We start from the raw sequence: 16,950 nt of genomic DNA on the forward strand, positions 1-16,950 counted from the left end.
TGTGGGATAGCGTTTCATGAGGGAGAGCAGAGGGACTGAGGCAGCTGAATTCAAAGTTGGTCCCTTCCAAGTGAATTATTCTAAATCTACTTATGTTTTCACCATCCATCACCCATAACCACAGAGGCTGGCTGTAGCAGTCAAATGTCTTCATATGAAGCCCTGTGTGGTCCAAGGAGTTGTGTTATCCCCCCACCACATCATGTTAGGGAAGTGCAAAATGCCAGCAAAAGGAAAGAAAGCTGGGAAGGGAGTTGCAGGAGAATCTGTTGTGATGCCCAAGGATCCCTCTGAGGCAGGAGAAGCTACAGCAGCTCTCCTGTCACAGGAGGAGCACTGAAGCAGCTCACCTGACCACTGATGGTCCCCATTTCCCCTATCTACCCTTAAGAATCCTCTAAAAGCCCCAGTTCTTCCAGTCTGGGGAATGCATGAAATGTGGGATATTAGATGTGCTTGGCAATGGAAGCAAACTTGGACAAAACAAGGTAATCAACAGCAACAACAACAACAAAAAAATGCATCTTGAAATCTGGCAGAAAAAATGCAGTGCAAACCCCACAAGAACGTGAGTATCTTTGCACAAAGCCACTTACGGATGCATTCCTTAAAGGTAATCCCTTCAGACAGAGCAAGGCTGCCATTTCTTTGAAAGATATTAAAGCAGCTGTTGCTAGAACATAGAGAATTACTGAGCTATCTGTCAAGGGATGGACATTTGTTATGCTTTATCTACTTTTTTTTTTTTTTAATTTACAGTTTATTTTGATACCAAATTTCCAGCTACTGAAGGTAATTGAGACTGCAAACAAAATCTCCCTATCCACTGATCTGCCAAATCAAATTTTTTCTCCTGTAAGTATAGTGTTTTTGCTTAGCTTCAGAAAGGAAAAGAATTATGCAGAATGAATGAGAAAGAAAAGGGATTAGTTTATATAATGACCATAGCAGCCATCTCTCCCTTGATCTGTCTGTTGTAGTTCATTCTCGAAGATGGGAATGATTATTATTGTAATTTAGAGCAGAGCTTGTTCGTTTTCCTTCTGCTGCATCTGCTTACTACTCTCCAAATTAGCACATATTTTAATAAAAACTAAATATCCTGAGTATAGCTGGGATATTGGATGACCCCAGCTGGGAAACGGATGCAGCAAGATTTTTATCATCTTTGTGTTCTGCTCCTGGAATGACTGTGCACTGCCCTGGTCCTTGATAGAAATTAAAGTAGCCATGAGGCTATTTTGATGACTTCTGGCTACCACAGCACTCAAAACAGGGCATCTAGGGCAGTAAATTAGCAGCTGTGTGTCTCCCGTGCTGTTCTCAAGTAGTGTGGTGTTTCTGAGGGATCTCCAGGAGCTCTCTGTCACTGGAGCAGCTCCCTGCTCCATGATGATCCTCCCACACTCAGCACCAGGGCTGGGTGGGTGCTGCAGTACCAATGGGCTAAGGGGGCTGAGATTCCCTCCTGGTTTTTTTTCACTAGTTAATGTCAGAAAATACTATGTTTCTGAAGATCTTCAAAATTCCACAGGATTTTTGCTCTCTTTGGGGACTACTTGCACTGCCATGGACCTGTGCCATCCCTGTGTCTGGAGCTCATGTATTATAGTAATCAAATTTATGCCAACAAGGCAACTGGGCTTCCCTCCTTCTCTCTCTTGTCTGCACTGAGATTTTCACTGGTCTCAACTCTTCCTGAGAAGTTTTTTAAACCAAAGTGTTGAAGATGAACTATTTCATACGTTTGTTCTCCTGAAGTTGTTTTAACACTTCTGTAACTCTAAGGTGAGCCAATTCACACCTAAAATCAAGGTATTCACACCTGATCACTCCAGCATGGCACTTCCCCAGTGTGGGAAAGCAGCCATGAGGTGACAGCTCTGCAGCATTTTAGGGGACTCTGGGTTAGTGATGGGATTTCACTCTGCAGAACTCATACAAAACTCATAGGGACTCTGTCCTTCACTTCAAAACATCTGTTAATTCTACTTGTGTGCTCATCATTGAAAGGCTGCCTATATTTTCCCTTTCAGGTTTGCAAAAATAAGCACCGGTGAATGAAGATGAAAGGGAAATGTTGCTGGTTTCTTCCCTGGAGATCGTATTTCTTACTTGTTGCATAACTGCTTATTTTAGCATCAATCAGCCAAGCCTTTGTTGTGCAGACAATTCTGTCCTTTTAAAGGATTTGTGCAGTATTGTTTCTTCCAAAATGCTTTTTTTTTGTTTTTATTATTAGATTTATTTCCTCTCTTAGCAAATGCCAACTGACAACACCCTGTCAGAGCTCTTCATAAGTGTTACATAAATGTCATACTATGTAAACTGAGTGTTGCATATAACATATACATGACCTTTCTGGAGAGCCATCCATCAGGTGCTATCTCTGTGTGTGCCACATTTATGCATTTGTACACAAGTTGTGTTTAAGTGTGCATATATGGTAGCCAAAAATCTATTAAGGAGAGTACTCAAAATGCAGAAATGTCCGAACTCTCCTCGGTGCAACTTCATCTACCCCCCTTCGTTGAAGCAGAACAAGACTTTAATTGCATGTTCAGAGACTCTTTTCCTTCTGCATCGCTGTGTGTGCAGTGAGATGGTCAGCGAGGGGCTCAGCAATGCCTATTGTTCAGCACATGAGCCTAGGCAGAGCACATTATTCAGCACATTATTCACATGTCTGACCACTTTTGGATTTCACAGCTATAGAAAATGCAGCTCCAACAGTTCTCCGTGCAGTCTTCAAAGCAGAGCAAGGTGCTGATGTTCTGGATGGCAAAAATGTCCTGAGGTTGCAAGTAGGCATGCTGTGGACCTGCCATGCCATGCTGACCTTCTTTAGAGGTATAGCCCAGAAACCCTGGAGAAATGGCCCTGAGGTGGTAAGGTTGTAGCATGCTGTACAGGACCAGAGCAGGAACCTACAGGTTCCTCAAAAGACAGAATTATTAATTTCCTCATGGCTTTTTCTATATCACTTTCCACTACATTGCCTCAGTGCTTCAGCACCTTCATTAATCCTCCCGAAACGCCCGTTCTGAAGATGGGTCAGAGTGACACATGGATGGATTAAGGTCAGTTTTGACTAACTCAGGGTACTCCATCTGAAAAGCGTAATGTCTGCGCTTTCAGAGCATTTAACATGATACAGCACTTCATACATGCAAGCACAGCACCCAGTGCTTCCAGCTGCACAAAGATGGATGTCAGCAATTCAGGCTAAAGGTTTCCAGCCACGCACCCGCAGTGTGGGCAATACAGCCATCAGCAGCCAAAACTTTGGGTTAATGACTGTTTAGTGTTACACAGCCTGTGGCAAGGGCACAGAAAGAATCTGCTTCTTTGGGAGAGTTTTATCCTGTTGACACAGTCTGTCTGTGTCCTGCAGCCCTTGAATTGCTCCTTGGGCAGTCTTTGGTTCTGCACATGAGGATCTGGCCAAAATTTGCTTAATTTTTGACTTACAGAGCAGATCCATGGTGTACAGGTGTCACAGAGAAATCAGATTGTGACAGTGTAATTAAGATCTGCACTAGAGTATTGCGTGCATGAGAAAAATCTCCAGAAATTGGTATGGAATGCTTCACTTTGGACACTTCTGATGTCTGGACCAGGTAACACAGTGACCTTCACAATACCCCTTAAGGCAGCCTGTGCTGTAGATAAGGTGAGATCTGTAGGTGAAGTCCTGTCAGGGACTTAAAGACATGGGCTGTGCTCAAGAATCCCACTGCCCTTGTAATCCCACGAAAGGCTTTTTAACCAAGAGGGGATGTTTCCTATTGCCTGGGAGACTGCTGAGACGGCTCTGAGCACCTGAGGCAGCAGGTGCCCCAAGAGCAGCATCTTGAGAGATTTCAACTGCAGGAACTGGGCATGTTTTTTGCTGTGCAGTGAGCTGCTCTTCAAAACCCAGTAATATGACTGATTTGAGTGGGTTTATGTAAAAAAACATAAAAGGCTGCCTCATGCCAAATTTCAAGACCCTATTTCCAGTGTTAGTCCAAAGACCCACAGCAAGCCCAAGAATGACCAAAGTGATGCTCTTCTCCTACTCTGCTTTCGTCCTCAGAAGAGCCAAAGGACTTGGAGCGTTCAGAAAACATCCAGCACAGGCTGCCAAGGCAGAAAGTTGCAGCCTAATTCGTTCAAGTTGGTAGTTTATAAGGAGCCACAACAGGGATGTACGGTGAGTAGCATCTGGCTATTGTAGCTCTGGTTCCCAATGGTTTATAATCGGTAATTCACAGTTTTAGAACTGACCAGTTTAACGAATCGTAAGAGATGATGGCAGATTATCACTGAAAGACAGTCTTTAACTTGAATTTTAATCTCCTGCAGCAATGGTTTAAAACAGTGCAAGCCAACTTCTGTAGGGCCCCTGGGAGCTGGGGAAGACGCATGGTGTACATCCAATTATTATTATTATTTTAATTTAAGAAGCCGTTTCTATCCCGACAGCACTGCTGCCGTTGTTTTTAATCCTCCAGAAAACAGCTGTCAACAGGCAGCTCTGAACCAGCCAGAGCCCAAAACACTCGTTTGGGGAGCGCACAGCAGGGTCACCCCGCGCGGAGGCGGGAGGCAGCCGCGCCGCTCCGCACCTCTCCGCGGAAACTCTGCGAAGTTTTTTGTGGGAGCACACACATACAGACACACGCACGGGTCGGGGGGGCTCTTCTGCTGCAGCCGCATCCCCAGCCCCGCCGCTGCTCGCCCCTCCGGAGCGGCCGCCGTGCCGGCGCGGAGGCTCCGCATCCCTTTCCCCCGCCCCGGCGGCTCCCGCGGCCGCGGAACTTTGCTGCGCGGGTGCGGGAGGGAGGGAGCAGCTCCGCACCGCGGCCCCCGCCCGCCCCGCGATGGGCAAGAGCCGTCTTTTTGACGCAGGAGAAATGGCAAATTTTAAGTACGTCATTAATATGGCGCCAAAAGCCCTTTTTTTTTTTTTTTTTTTAAGTATAAGCTTATTCCTTTATTTATTTATTTTTTAAAGGTTGGCGAAGCCGCCCCGTGTACGCGTGTGCACAGCGCGGAGAGGGGGAGCGGGCGGGGGGGGCGGAGAGCGTGAGTGTGTGCGAGTGTGAGTGCGTGTGCAGGGCCGGGCGGCGGGACGGCTGCGGGGCGCCGGGGCTGCGGGCGAGCGGCGCTGGGGCTCCGGGCAGCGCCATGGGGCCCCGGCGGCCGGCGGGGGGGTGACGCGGGGCGGGCGGCGGCGGCGGCGGCGCGGCCCGCGATGGGACCCGCGCTGCCCGCACCTGGCCCTGCCGCGGCGCCCGGGGAGGGGAGAAGGCGAAGAAATTGAAGATTTGGGGCGGCCGAGGCGGGGGGGGTGGGTGGGGGGGGTGGAAGCACCGCCACCATTATCCGTCCCCGCTCCGAAAGTCGCTTCCCCGCCTCCCTGCCGGAGCCGGAGCCGGAGCCCGGGCGGCGGCGGGGCGCGGAGCGCCGGAGGAAGTGCGGGGTGAAAAAGAAAGAGAAACAGGCGGGCAGGGCTCGCCCGGCCGCGGCGGAGCGGCCATCTCGGCTGGGAGCGGGGCCGCATCTATGGAGTTACCGGGCGGGCGCTCCTGAGGAGGGCCCGGGCGGCGCGGCCCCGGCAATGACACCGGATTGAGCCGCCGAGGGGGCTCTCCCGGCCGGGGACTGCGGGAGCATCCCCCGCCCCCGCCTCCTCCCGCCCGTCACCCCAGAGACCGGCGCAACTCCGGGCGGACACTCCTGGCCAAGGTAAAGGCTCGGCGGGGTGGCGGCGGGAGCGGGCTGGGTTTGCAGCGGATGGTTATTTTGCAGCTCCCCCTGCTTTTGCTGTATTTATGTCTTTTTTTTATTTATTTTTTTCCCTCCCTCCCCCGGCTGCCGGGCGGGGGATGTGCAGCATTCCCGGGGCGGATGGCGCACGGTGGTCACTCTCCTTTGCAAGTGCGGGAGGGAGGCGGCGGGGACGTAAACAAGAACTTTTCAAGGCTCGGTTCGCCGCTTCGCCCCTTTATTCCCCGAATTAATGACTGCGGCAGCGGCCCCGCGCCCTGCCCTGCCCGCCGGGAGAGGAGGGGACGCCCCGGCGCCCCGCGGGGCTCGGGCGGGCAGCGGGGGCTCGGCGGGCGGCAGCGCGGGGCCGGGCAGCGCGCTCGGGAGCGGCGGGGCCGCGGGCGCGGAGCGCTGCGCGGGGCCGGGATGGCGGTGCCCGGGGGCGTGGCGGCTGCCGGCTCCCGCCTGCCCTCCCCTTCCTCCCCCCTTCCCTCCCCACCGCGGGGCTTTCCCCGCCGCCTTCCCCCGCCGCACCGCGCCGCGCCGCCGCGTCCCGGGGCTGCCGGGCCCGGAGGCACCGCCGCTTCCCCCCTGGCATCACCGCGCTCGAAAACATCCCGCGTCCCCCCGCGCCCTTGTGCCCCCGGGCCGGCCCCCCTTCCCTCCCCGGCCACCTGCCCCCTTCCCCGGGCTCCCTCCCGCATCCTCCGGGGAAGCCGGCGGCTCCCGCGCCGCCCCCGCCGCGCTCCTGCCCCTTGCCCACCTGCCGAGCCGCTTCCCGGGCAGGATGCGGGGCTGGCAGCGCCCCCCGCCTGCCCCGCGCCCGGGGTGGGAGCGGCGGGCTGGAAGTTGGGAAGCGCTGCAAAGGCGGGAGGCTGCTGAATTGTCAACCTCGACTGCAATTAGGGAGGAAAAAAAAAATCTCGCTCTCCATACCTATACGTTTTGAGCGCTTTTTGAGTGGGAAGAGAAGGATGGTATGGCATTCACAGGGAAAATTCGCAGTGCCTTCTGAGCCCCCACAGTGAAAATTGTTTACTGAAAGGCTCGAGCCAGGACCCTCCGACACGCTGGGACATTTTTAAGAGGAGATTTTGCTTGGGGGAAAAAAAATTAAGTGATCTCAGCCTTCTCCCCGGGGGTAAGGAGCCCGGCTTTTAGGAATGGTGTTTGACCTTTAAGCATTTATTGGCTACTGGGGTTAAAATAAGCTTGAGATAGAAGCAAAAATAGCTTGCAGAAAGGTTAAATCGAAGGTTAAATTTGTTTTTCTTAGGAAAATTGAGGCTGATGTTCAAAAATGTAGGCTTGGAGCAAAGGATGAAGGGTACACGTTAGGGGGTCTGTAGGCAAGGAGATGCAATGCCTTTAAAGTGTTGATGGCTGCTGATAGTGTTTGACACCCAAGTTCTGAAAGTTGGTGGGTGGGTGGTCCTTCAGATCAGGTCCGGGCTTTGCCTTGCTGTGGGTTTTCATACAAAGATTGGAGTGCTTGTAGCTCCTGTTGATTTCCTCTGAGGTTTTTGGTGCTCAGAGACCTGCAGGATGGGGCAGTCAGCTGTGGGCATGGAGCTGTGCCCGGTGTCCCTTCCCGTGCCCTGTGTCCCTGCCTGCACCCTGCCCCCGGAAGGCAGGGGTGGCCCCAGTGCCCTCAGTAACCTTTCTGATTACCCGTGCTCTGTCTGGGCTTGCTGAAGGAAAAATAGATAATTAGAAGGTAACGAGTCAGAAGAGGCGAGCGAAGTTATAAATGTGAGTAGTAAAGAAAAAAAAAAATCTCCTTCTAGATGTGGAGAGAGGCAAAGCACAGGAAGTAAACGAGGGCTTGTTTTGTTTTAAATTGAAATGAGATTAAATATTGCCCCAGGGAGCCAAGACAGCAGAGTTGTTGTGGAGGAGAGGAGGGATGGCTTGCTCCTCACCTGGGCACCTGAGTTTTTGCTGGAAAGCTGGTGCTGGCAGCAGCCTGTAGAGGAGGCGAGGGACAGACGAGCCCTGGCGGGCAGGGACAGGCTCCTGCTGCCCAAAAAATGGTTGTTCTGAGTACCAGCATCCTGCCCTTTTGCATTTACATTTTGCAGGGCTACCAGGAATGGTAAGAAAAGCTTCCTCCCAGATGCAGGGGCTGAGCACCACGATTTGCTGAGGGTCTTGTTAGCCCCGCTGCTGTGCATCCTTTGGTCCAAAAGTTTGTTCTCCTGTTACTATGAAATTGGGGCTGTGCCAATTTGGGGGATGCTGCTGCTCCCACAGAGCCTCCTGTAGCAGCACTTGGCTCCAAAATTTGCTCACGGGAAAAGGCAATGGGACGAGGACAACCCTCCCACGGTGCGCAGACTGGGATGTTCCAGCCCTCCACCCTTCTTATTACACTTTCTAACAACTGGCCAGCGTTCCTAGACAGAAGGAACAGCACATTGAAGGCAGAGGGGAAGCGCTGAGGGGATGCGATGGGAGCAGCCCCACGGCTCGGTGACAGCTGGTGGCACAGGCGCTGGGACAGGGGGTCCCCGGCGCGGGGTCGGTGGCCGGAGCCGTGAGCGTGCCGCTGGGGGCACTATGTTCTGTTTGTGTTCCTATTTCTGGGCTGGAAGAACAAACAGGGAAGTGGTTTTTCTGCAGTCTCATTGCAGCTCACAAACAGAGCACATCATTCAGCCGGTGTTGCTCACAGCGTCAGAGGTGACGGCGCGGGGACCGAGCGCGGCGCATCCCTCATCCTGCGGGGAGGCTGGGAAGAGGTGATGACCAAATACTTATCCTTCTTTTTTTTTTTTTTTTTCTGCAACTTATGCAGGTTTCTGTGCCTGTTCCCTGTGGAAGTGGGGAGCGCAGGCATGTGTGAATTTCTCTGTTTGCTTGCCACAATTCAGAATGGTTCATTCTTGGAAACATCCCCTGCACAGGGTGCTGGGATGCCACTAAAATCTCCAAATCCCACGTGGACTTGATGTGCAGAGGAGTTTGCAGGGAGCTGGGAAACACCAGGGGGTTCCCCAGAGCACAGGGCTGGTGGAGGGGTGTGCAGAGGAAGAGTTCCGTTCTGGTTAAAGGTTGGATGAGGCATTTTGGTTTAGTGTGGATGGGAGTGGGTGCCTGTCCCTGGCACTGTGCCCAGCTGAGCTCAGGATCTGGGCACAGGCATCTCTGTGTACCAGGAGTACTGCTGCCTCCACCTCTCCCAGGTTGCATGGACTGGGCAAAATTGCATTCCCAAGAGTTCCTCTCCAGCCTTCCCCTGCTGTGAGGCAGGACCAGCCAGCCTCGGGCCATCATCTCCATTTTAACACCAATCCTGGTGCTAATTTGTCCAAGGCCCTAGTGATTTACATTTGTTTAGGCTGATGAAGGGCCATCATCTTCCTTGGTTTAGCATTTATCTGCCTTTCTCCTCTTGAACAAAGGCAATGCTAAACATGTGTTGGTTTGCAGGCAGTTCAGTTTTTTGGTTTCCAGGCATTATCCAGGGCTATGCCTGTGGATTTGAGTTGCAGACACTTCAGGGGGATGTTCATTTGTTTATAAAAGAAACCCACATCTGTTTCTGTTTGAATTTTTTAAGCAAGCCTACATAGAAACCTTTCACTTGGTTTCTGGCTCTGTAAAAACTAGATTTTGGGCCAAGTTTGACCTAACAGTGACCTTTTCAAAGTATTACAAATTTTTTTGGTATTTGTTTATGACTTTAATAATGATGCCATGCGGGGAATGGGTCAGTTAAAGGTGAAATTAACTTCTAATGCAAACAAAAGATTAATTTTGGAGCAGAGACCATGTTTTGTGGAGACTGAAGTTGCTCAGTAGCTCACCAACTGAATTGCTCCTGAGAGCTTGTGGGAGCTGGAGCTCCAGCCCTGGGAGGGATGTGGGCAGTGTGTCCCTCCCCGCCTCCCCCGGGTGCCAAAAGGGTTGTGAGAGCTCACCCACCATCAGACTTTATAACTCTGGGATACAGATGGGGAAATGGCCCAATTACCCTTCTACAGTAAATTCCTCTGTTAAGTGCCATGCGGTTTACTACTGTTTGGCTGCTCAAGATGAGTCCCTCAGGAAACAGCATCTCCTTAGCACAGCCTGGAACTTAACCATTGTCTGGAATGGCCTGGTTTTGGCCAAAACTTTGGCTCCCTTCAGGCCCACAATACCTTGTATGCCATCCTCTGCCCAGCCTTTCGATGCTGCTGCTCAGATATGTCCGTACTTTGCTCAAGCCAGAATTTCATTCAGAAATTTAATGCAGTTTGCTTCGGAAGATGCTGTCTTGGATCCTGCCAAAGAGTGGCAAAATGATTTACTGGAGTACAGACACTATTTTTGCTGCAATGTGAACCACTTCTGTATGTGAATATCAATTCATCCAGTTATGTAGTGAGCGAGTTAATTCTGTAGGCAGGTGTAGGACAGAAGCAGGATGCAGGGACCAAGTTCAATTAAAGGGAAGATCATTGCATCTCCTCATATATATCAGAGCCAAAACCAGTGCCAGCCTCCTGCTACCTGTGTTCAGCATTGATTGTAAACCTTTCTTCCTGCCTTGGAAGGAGAGAGATGTCAGTGATGCTGTCCTGCTGTAAAAGCAGATATGGGAAGCCTGGGAAATCTCACTGGCTATCAGTAGGATTCCTTTACTTCAGCTCAAGTGGTTTTTTCCCCCCATTGGTTTTGGCTTATTTAATCTCTGTGATTAAGAACTCCAGAATCAATAAAAGCTTTGCTCTGTCTTTGTGCTCCAAATGTCTGTTTGCCACTTCAGACCAGTAGGAACCAGTTTAAGAGGTTCAGGTAGGATTTTCAGTAAAAGTAAGTAAGCTGCAGTTAGAGCTATCTTCAATTTCATTTCCCCCAAGCAAAATCTAATGGCTACTTGGAACAAGGCTGGTTTAATAACATCTGTTTCCCCTTGAATCACCAGGGGAGACGTATTGATATTGCCATGTTCTTAGGGAGTGTTTTAAGTCACGTTTTGACAGGGCAATGCCTTACCACAACACTGATAGCTAAAATGTTTAGGATACTTCGTAGTATTTTCCCTTATAATGCTGTGATAGCACATATATTGTAATATACAGCTACTGCAAGGGTTTTATATGCTTATGTGGAACATTTCCTGATGTTGAGGGGAATGTCATGCTCTAGCATGCTATCCCAGTCTGCGTGCTGCTTGTACCTGCTGCAACCAAACCACACAAACCCAGTGTTTCGTTATCATTCCCGCTTACCATTTGTGGAAGCAACAGTGGGTATGACATATCAACACATTCGGATTCTTAGAAAATATCTCAGAAAGTACTAGGAATATTCCTATGAGGTTAAGATTGTTTTCTGTGGATGTATTTTGGCTCACAGCCTGTTGGATAGTTGTCTGGTCCGTTTGCATCCAGAGCTCCCCAAGCCCTGTATTGGGGGCCACGTTGATCAGCCACCAACCACACTGGTAAACTTCGGATCTTCAAAAGTTAAAATACCTTTCTTTTTCTCCTGAAGCACCTACTGGTACAGGTACTTGACTTTCAGTTCCGAGCGCTTGGTTCCCGAGGGGTGAATTCGGGAGAACCTGCTGATTTCAGGCTCTCCTGTGGCTTGTTCAAAGTCTCACAGCAAATCAGCTGAGCTTGTAACCAGTCTCCTCATCAGTGCGGTGGTACCCGCTGCTGTGATTCTGACTCTGAGAGGATGGAGAAGTCCCGGCAGCTGTGCAGAATCCACTTGCTCACCCCCCAGGAGCTCCGCTGCCAGGGGAGCTCCCAGCAGAGCAGTGCGGTGGTGGGAAGTGCTTGGGGCTGGGCTGTGTGACAGATACTCCCCAAGTCTTTAAAGAAGTAGATGCCGGCTGAATGGGAAGATGAGTCAGAGGGTAAAACCCCAGGCTTGTGGCACACGGGGGTTCTCTTCAGCTCTGGGATGCTCGTACTTCCCCCTGCAGACATACCGAGAGTGTGCAGTTTCCATTCTTCTGGCTTCACACTTCTCAGCTCTGCAGCTCAGACAGGTGGTTCACAGCACATCTTTCTTCCCTTCCAACAGCACCACGGTCCCTGGTAGGGCAGTGTCCAGTCCATGATGGAGCTTCCTCCCTTGGCAGTGTTCTTGCAGCAGAAGAGACATTTGGATGCAAATCCTGCATAGACAAATTTCCATGCAAAGCTGATCCAAATGCACCCACTGTAACTCCTGGGAGTGGGAAAAGTTGGTAGAGAGACAATCACGCCTCAAAGCTCAAAAAAAGCTGAATGAGAATTGTTTTCTTCCCTTTTTTCTTTTTTTCAGCCCCTGATTAGTTGTCTGTACCTGAGGGTAAGGACTGGTTGGTGCTGGGGTAAGAGGTTGTGCAGATATTCAGGTAGCAGTGCTTTGGTGCTGAGATGAGTTTTCTGGACACCAAGTGTAATGCTCGATTTCTTTTGTTACAGATGGAAGAAAAACGACGCAAGTACTCCATCAGCAGTGATAACTCAGACACCACTGACAGTAAGACCTTTAATTCAAAGCTTTGAACAAGATTCACCTCCAGCAGTCAAAATGCTTGAATAATTACTTTACAAAGTGGAGGAAGCTGCGTTTACTGGGAAGTCTCTGCACAACGAATTGTGTGCAGGGCTAGGTTTGTCAGAAATGCAGCAACAAGCTGATATCAATTTATTTAAACACTTGGCTGTGGCTGCTCTTAACTGATGAGAGTGTCTCCCTCGTGTGAGGAGTCTGGGTGAGGAGAGCTGCTGATTGCAGATCTGCTAACGAAGCAGCAAACAGCCTTTGTAGATGAGTTGTCCTTTCCTGTGAGCTGCAGCCTGAGACTAGTTTGCTCTTGATTTGGGTTGTACTGGGGGAAAGGGAAGTTTTTATTGGAGTCAGAGTAAAACTGGAGCTGCATTGTTTCCTTCTTGCAAGCTGAAGAGTGATGTGGGAAAAGGGATAAGGCTCAAGCCAGCAGAACTTGCAAGCCCACGCTTGCTTTTCAACATCTACCTCACTTCATCCTCATTCAGGAAGGCACAGAAGCATGTGTTCAACAATAAACATGTGCAAATGTGCTGAATTTTGGCTATAAATAGAGCACTCTCCTCTCCCACTTATCCCAGGGTTTCACCCTCTGCAGACATACTGCAGTGCCTCGGTGTTCAGTACCCTCGAGGCACCAGCCTAATCCCTTGTCTGGACTCCGGAGTTTCTTACTAGTTGCTCTTGGTTTCTTACAAATGTCACAGTAATTTCATCTGGGCCGTGCTGGGAATTTGCTCTCCACACTTTACAGGATCTGGCTGCTGGATATCCGAGAACGAAAGAGACTTTACTAAAGACACTAAACTTCTGGGCCTTTTCCTAACAGGATGATGGGGAGATTACAGGGGGTTATGGAAAGGCTGATCTTGCTGGGTTTGGCTGCTGTTCCCACAGCTTTAGCCAAAAAAATTGTCAGTGAGTGGAGTTTGCACCACAACTGCCGACGGGAACCTGCTGTTGGGCTGCCAGCGGGGACCCCCATCATGCTGGAGCCCTGGGGGGTCTGAGCTGTGCCCACAGAAAGTGTTTCAGGCTCTGTCAACACCACTAGCTTCTCATAAAACGAAACATCTCTATCTCCGAAATGAGTTTGTTTTGGAATCCGTGCTCCAAACTTCCCGTCTCCTAATCCCCAGATGCTCAAAGGCTTATGGAGTTGAGCTGTGCTCGCTGGCTTTGCTGCCTTTCCTGCCTGTCAGGGGTAAGGCATCTTTAATCATGGTATTAAACAACATGGCCTTATCTCTGTGGGGCTTGGATATTTATGCTGCAGGTGATATCTAAGCTGTTGACAAATGCTCTCCTGCAGGATAGTTGTAAACAGAGTGGTGACCTTCTTTTTCATGCCTCTGCCAGGAAAGGGTAGTTGTGGTGTGTTATCCAAGCCTGTAGAGCTGTAGCATCATACTGTAGCTTGAGAAGAGGGGGCAAGGTGGAAATTAGTGGCTGATCTCTCCATGAAAGCTGTGGAGCTGCTGCACTCCTTGGAGCAGCTTGCTGAGTAAAGTCCATGTGCCTGCAACTTGGGGATGTCTGCTCTGAGCTTTGTCTACACAGTCCTGTCATGCTCTGAAATGTTATAAAGAATTCCATTTATTTGGAGCCCTCTTTAATGACATCTAGCCTGACACTTCAGTCAAAAAACAAGCTGTCTTTTGGGAGCAAGTGATGCCCCTACATTAGGTTTTCATTTTATGAAGTACAAGAAAGTGCACTGCAAGTAAAGAGTACAAGGTGATCTGGTACCTCTTCCCCTGCCAGCAAAAATGGGCATGTGAGATTTACCTGAGCTTAATTGCCTGAGCTGGTGAAGGAACAGACATTTCCCACCACAGTGGTACTGCAGCCTGATCCCTGTGTCAGTTCAGCTCCTGGCCAGAGCCCTCCATCCTGTTTGGATGTTCCTTCTGTGCATGCTGGTGTTTCCTCCTACTTAGCCCTCCAAGGATAAAATGAGTGTTAAATAGGCCTCTTGGTAGTTATTTTGTTGCAACCTCACAGAAACATTTTTGTATAGTGGAATATGGAGAGGTCCTGCTATACAGAAGACTGAGCTGTCATCATTATTACACAGAAATTCCAATAATCAGTTGGTTATTTATCATTAACAAGCACAGTCTTTTATTTAAGTGATAGTGACACAAATGAGTTTGCAATAAATTTCAGTAGTGTAGTGGTCCCAGCACATTTCAGGCTTTAGCCACCATTCCTTTTGGAGGTGGTAGCAGTGGTGATGATATTGCACAAAAAAATGCCATATCAAGGTATTATTCCCTCTTAGCGCTGACCCACAGTGTTGGCTGAGGCTGGGGAAGTGGGGCTGGTGAAAAAGGTATAGAAAAAACTTTGACTCTTTCCCAGGTAACCTGTCTGTGTTGCTTTGTTGCAGGTCACACCACATCCACCTCCAGATGCTCCAAAATTCCGAATACCAAATCCCCCTGGTCACGGCAGAAGGAGAAGAAGCCCTCTGAGGTACGTGGGCTTTTAGGCTTTTGCCAAAGGAGAGTTTTTCCATGGGACTGTGCTTGCCCAGATGTGGCAACCAGCATGCCCATGGCCAGCTGTGGCAGTGGGTGCCAGGACAAGGCATCTCCAAGAAGCCAGAGCCCATGGTGCAGAGCCCCAGCTCCTGACAGTGGTGTCCATCCCAGCTCTCCTCGGGAGTGGGCTGATGGGGATACACGATGAGCATCTCTGGTGAAGGGTGGGGGTCCTTGTGCCCACTCCATCCCTGCTGACACAAAAGGAGTTAAGTTTGGTGGGACTGGGACATCCTGCAGTACTGGGGTGTTTGCATGCCATGGTTCCCTGGCTTGGGTGCCCACCTCGGTGCCCTTTCACTGGTGGCAGGGGACAGTGACGTGGAGACTCCTCCCCGTGAACAAGTGGGAGGCAGGGAGAGCTGTGAAATGAGAGACAGCACAGCTGAGGTGCAGATTGTGTCATGTTGGTTTCCCCCTGACACGGGGCTCAAGGGCACTGAGCTGAGGCCATCGGTGTCTGACCTTGTCTCAGGGCTTCCTCTCGCTGGTATGGGCAGTGCTGCCCGCTCTGGGGACATTGCCCAAGTTCACCTGCTGGCTCCCTAGTGCAGGGTCTGGGCCTGGCGTGGGAGGAGCTGTTTGTCCCCAGGACTGTGCTAGAAGGGGTGGTGCTGTGCCCTGTTTTCCTTGTGTGCCTCGGATACATTTCCACTAGCCATGGAAACTATACCAGGCGTGAGCTGCTGTTGTAGCAACCGCAGTGTTTGGCAGTGGTCATCTTCATTTCAGCAGCAGCGTGAGCAAAGCCAGAGGGACATTGTTCTCACATTCCCTTCCCTCTGGACTGGGGTCTGGAGTCAGACAGTGCTAAGTTTAGAAGCAGATGAAGCTGGCATGGCTCATGTGAACTCCCCAAGCCCTCCCCGTTTCACCTCCCCTGACGCTGTGGCCTGGTGAGCACAAACCTCTGTAACATCCTCCTTTTGCATCAAGCTGAGTAGAGATTTTGAGGTTTTCCTGTGGTCACTGCCTGAATTACAGCTGCTCTTGGTTCTTACTGCTCTGACAGGTTTACATTGATAAATCTGATGTGTTGGCAAAGGACACAGACTGAAAAAGTCCAAGTTCTGTGTGCCTTGGGTAAAGAGAGGGACTGGAAAGCTTTTAATACCAGCTGAGTTAGTTGGAAACACTCCAGAGAGCAAGAACCAGGGGTGGAGATATCACTGACTGCTGACAAGGCTGTTGGAAAATTGAATATTAGCACTGGTAATGTTGGTTTTTGGTTATAGATGTGTCTTTCAGTGGGGGGTGGGGGGCAGATTTCTGTGAGCTGAATCCTCCCTTGGAAAGTGAAGCATTTAGGGCATCTCCTCCTCCTGTGGCACCATTACCCTTCTCTGAAATAACTGCCCATCCCTGTGCCTGATGTGTCCATAAAGGCCTTGGGTGAGCCCTTTAGGTGCTGTCAAAATTCTCTACCACGGAGATGCCCCGTGTTAGATGTGAGAGGATGTGACTCATGTGTCACAACAGTGTCACAGGTGCCACCCTGCTGCTGCCCAGTAAAATCCTCCTCCACGAATTGGGGCATCTCTTTCTGCCTCACTGGTGCAGACACAATTTTGTCTTTAATATTAATTAATCAGCCATCTAGGAATTTACCTGGCTGCTAGTGAAGTTACTGGTTTTAAGTCCAAGACTGCAAATGAAAATGTTTCTGGACTTGAGGAAGGATGGTCTACAACAGTTGGAGTGAAAACTAAATCTTAGTTCACGGCACTCGGGGAGACATCAGATCTGGTGCCTGCAGAGGGTCAGGCTCATCCCTCTACTTCATGCTGTTATCCCCTGAGGAGGGTTCTCAGTGAAATGTAGCTGTGGAACAAATAAAGCAGAGCAAAAGCTGAACAGTGCCCAGCTTAGCAACAGTTGGGGCAGAAAGTGAACCTCTGTGGCTTATCTGAAGTGAAACTCCAGGGGAATTTGGGGAGGCGATGTGTGATTACTCAAGCTGGAGTTTGGCCAGGATGCTCAAGCTGACAAACCATCTTTTACAAAAGCATGGTGGGCACACAGGCAGATGGAGCAGTCTGGATCTCAGCTGTGCTCCCCTCACTGAGCATCGCCCCTGCACTTGCTGGCATCCAGCTCTGCTGGAAATCAGCTACAGGTGGAACCCAAGGGTCAGGAGATTGTCTGAGGTTGG

The 16,950-nt window shown here is 50.3% G+C and overlaps 1 protein-coding gene and 1 long non-coding RNA gene across 4 annotated transcripts in view; both read left to right on the forward strand.

Annotated features, from left to right (window-relative positions):
* The first annotated feature begins 518 nt into the window (after window positions 1–518).
* LOC146431186 (uncharacterized) lies at window positions 519–2,374 on the forward strand. The gene is made up of 2 exons (XR_014854900.1): window positions 519–855; window positions 2,037–2,374. It is a non-coding gene; the product is annotated as an uncharacterized LOC146431186 (long non-coding RNA).
* Window positions 2,375–5,222: 2,848 nt separating this feature from the next.
* The window catches only part of JADE2 (jade family PHD finger 2), a 77,933-nt gene continuing 66,205 nt past the window's right edge, over window positions 5,223–16,950 (forward strand). The window contains exons 1-4 of one of the 3 annotated variants that reach the window (XM_085073548.1): window positions 5,231–5,733; window positions 8,377–8,495; window positions 12,165–12,222; window positions 14,645–14,730. In XM_085073548.1, coding sequence (XP_084929674.1) covers window positions 12,165–12,222; window positions 14,645–14,730 — 144 coding nt within the window. In that variant the 5' untranslated portion in view covers window positions 5,231–5,733; window positions 8,377–8,495. Of the gene's footprint in view, window positions 5,734–8,376; window positions 8,496–12,164; window positions 12,223–14,644; window positions 14,731–16,950 lie in introns of all 3 variants that reach the window. The other 2 variants (XM_085073549.1, XM_085073547.1) reach the window with 2 other exon arrangements.

This window comes from Lichenostomus cassidix, chromosome 13 (assembly GCF_008360975.1).
Source record: "Lichenostomus cassidix isolate B80296 chromosome 13, HeHo_3.0, whole genome shotgun sequence".
Classification (NCBI taxonomy): Eukaryota; Metazoa; Chordata; class Aves; order Passeriformes; family Meliphagidae; genus Lichenostomus; species Lichenostomus cassidix.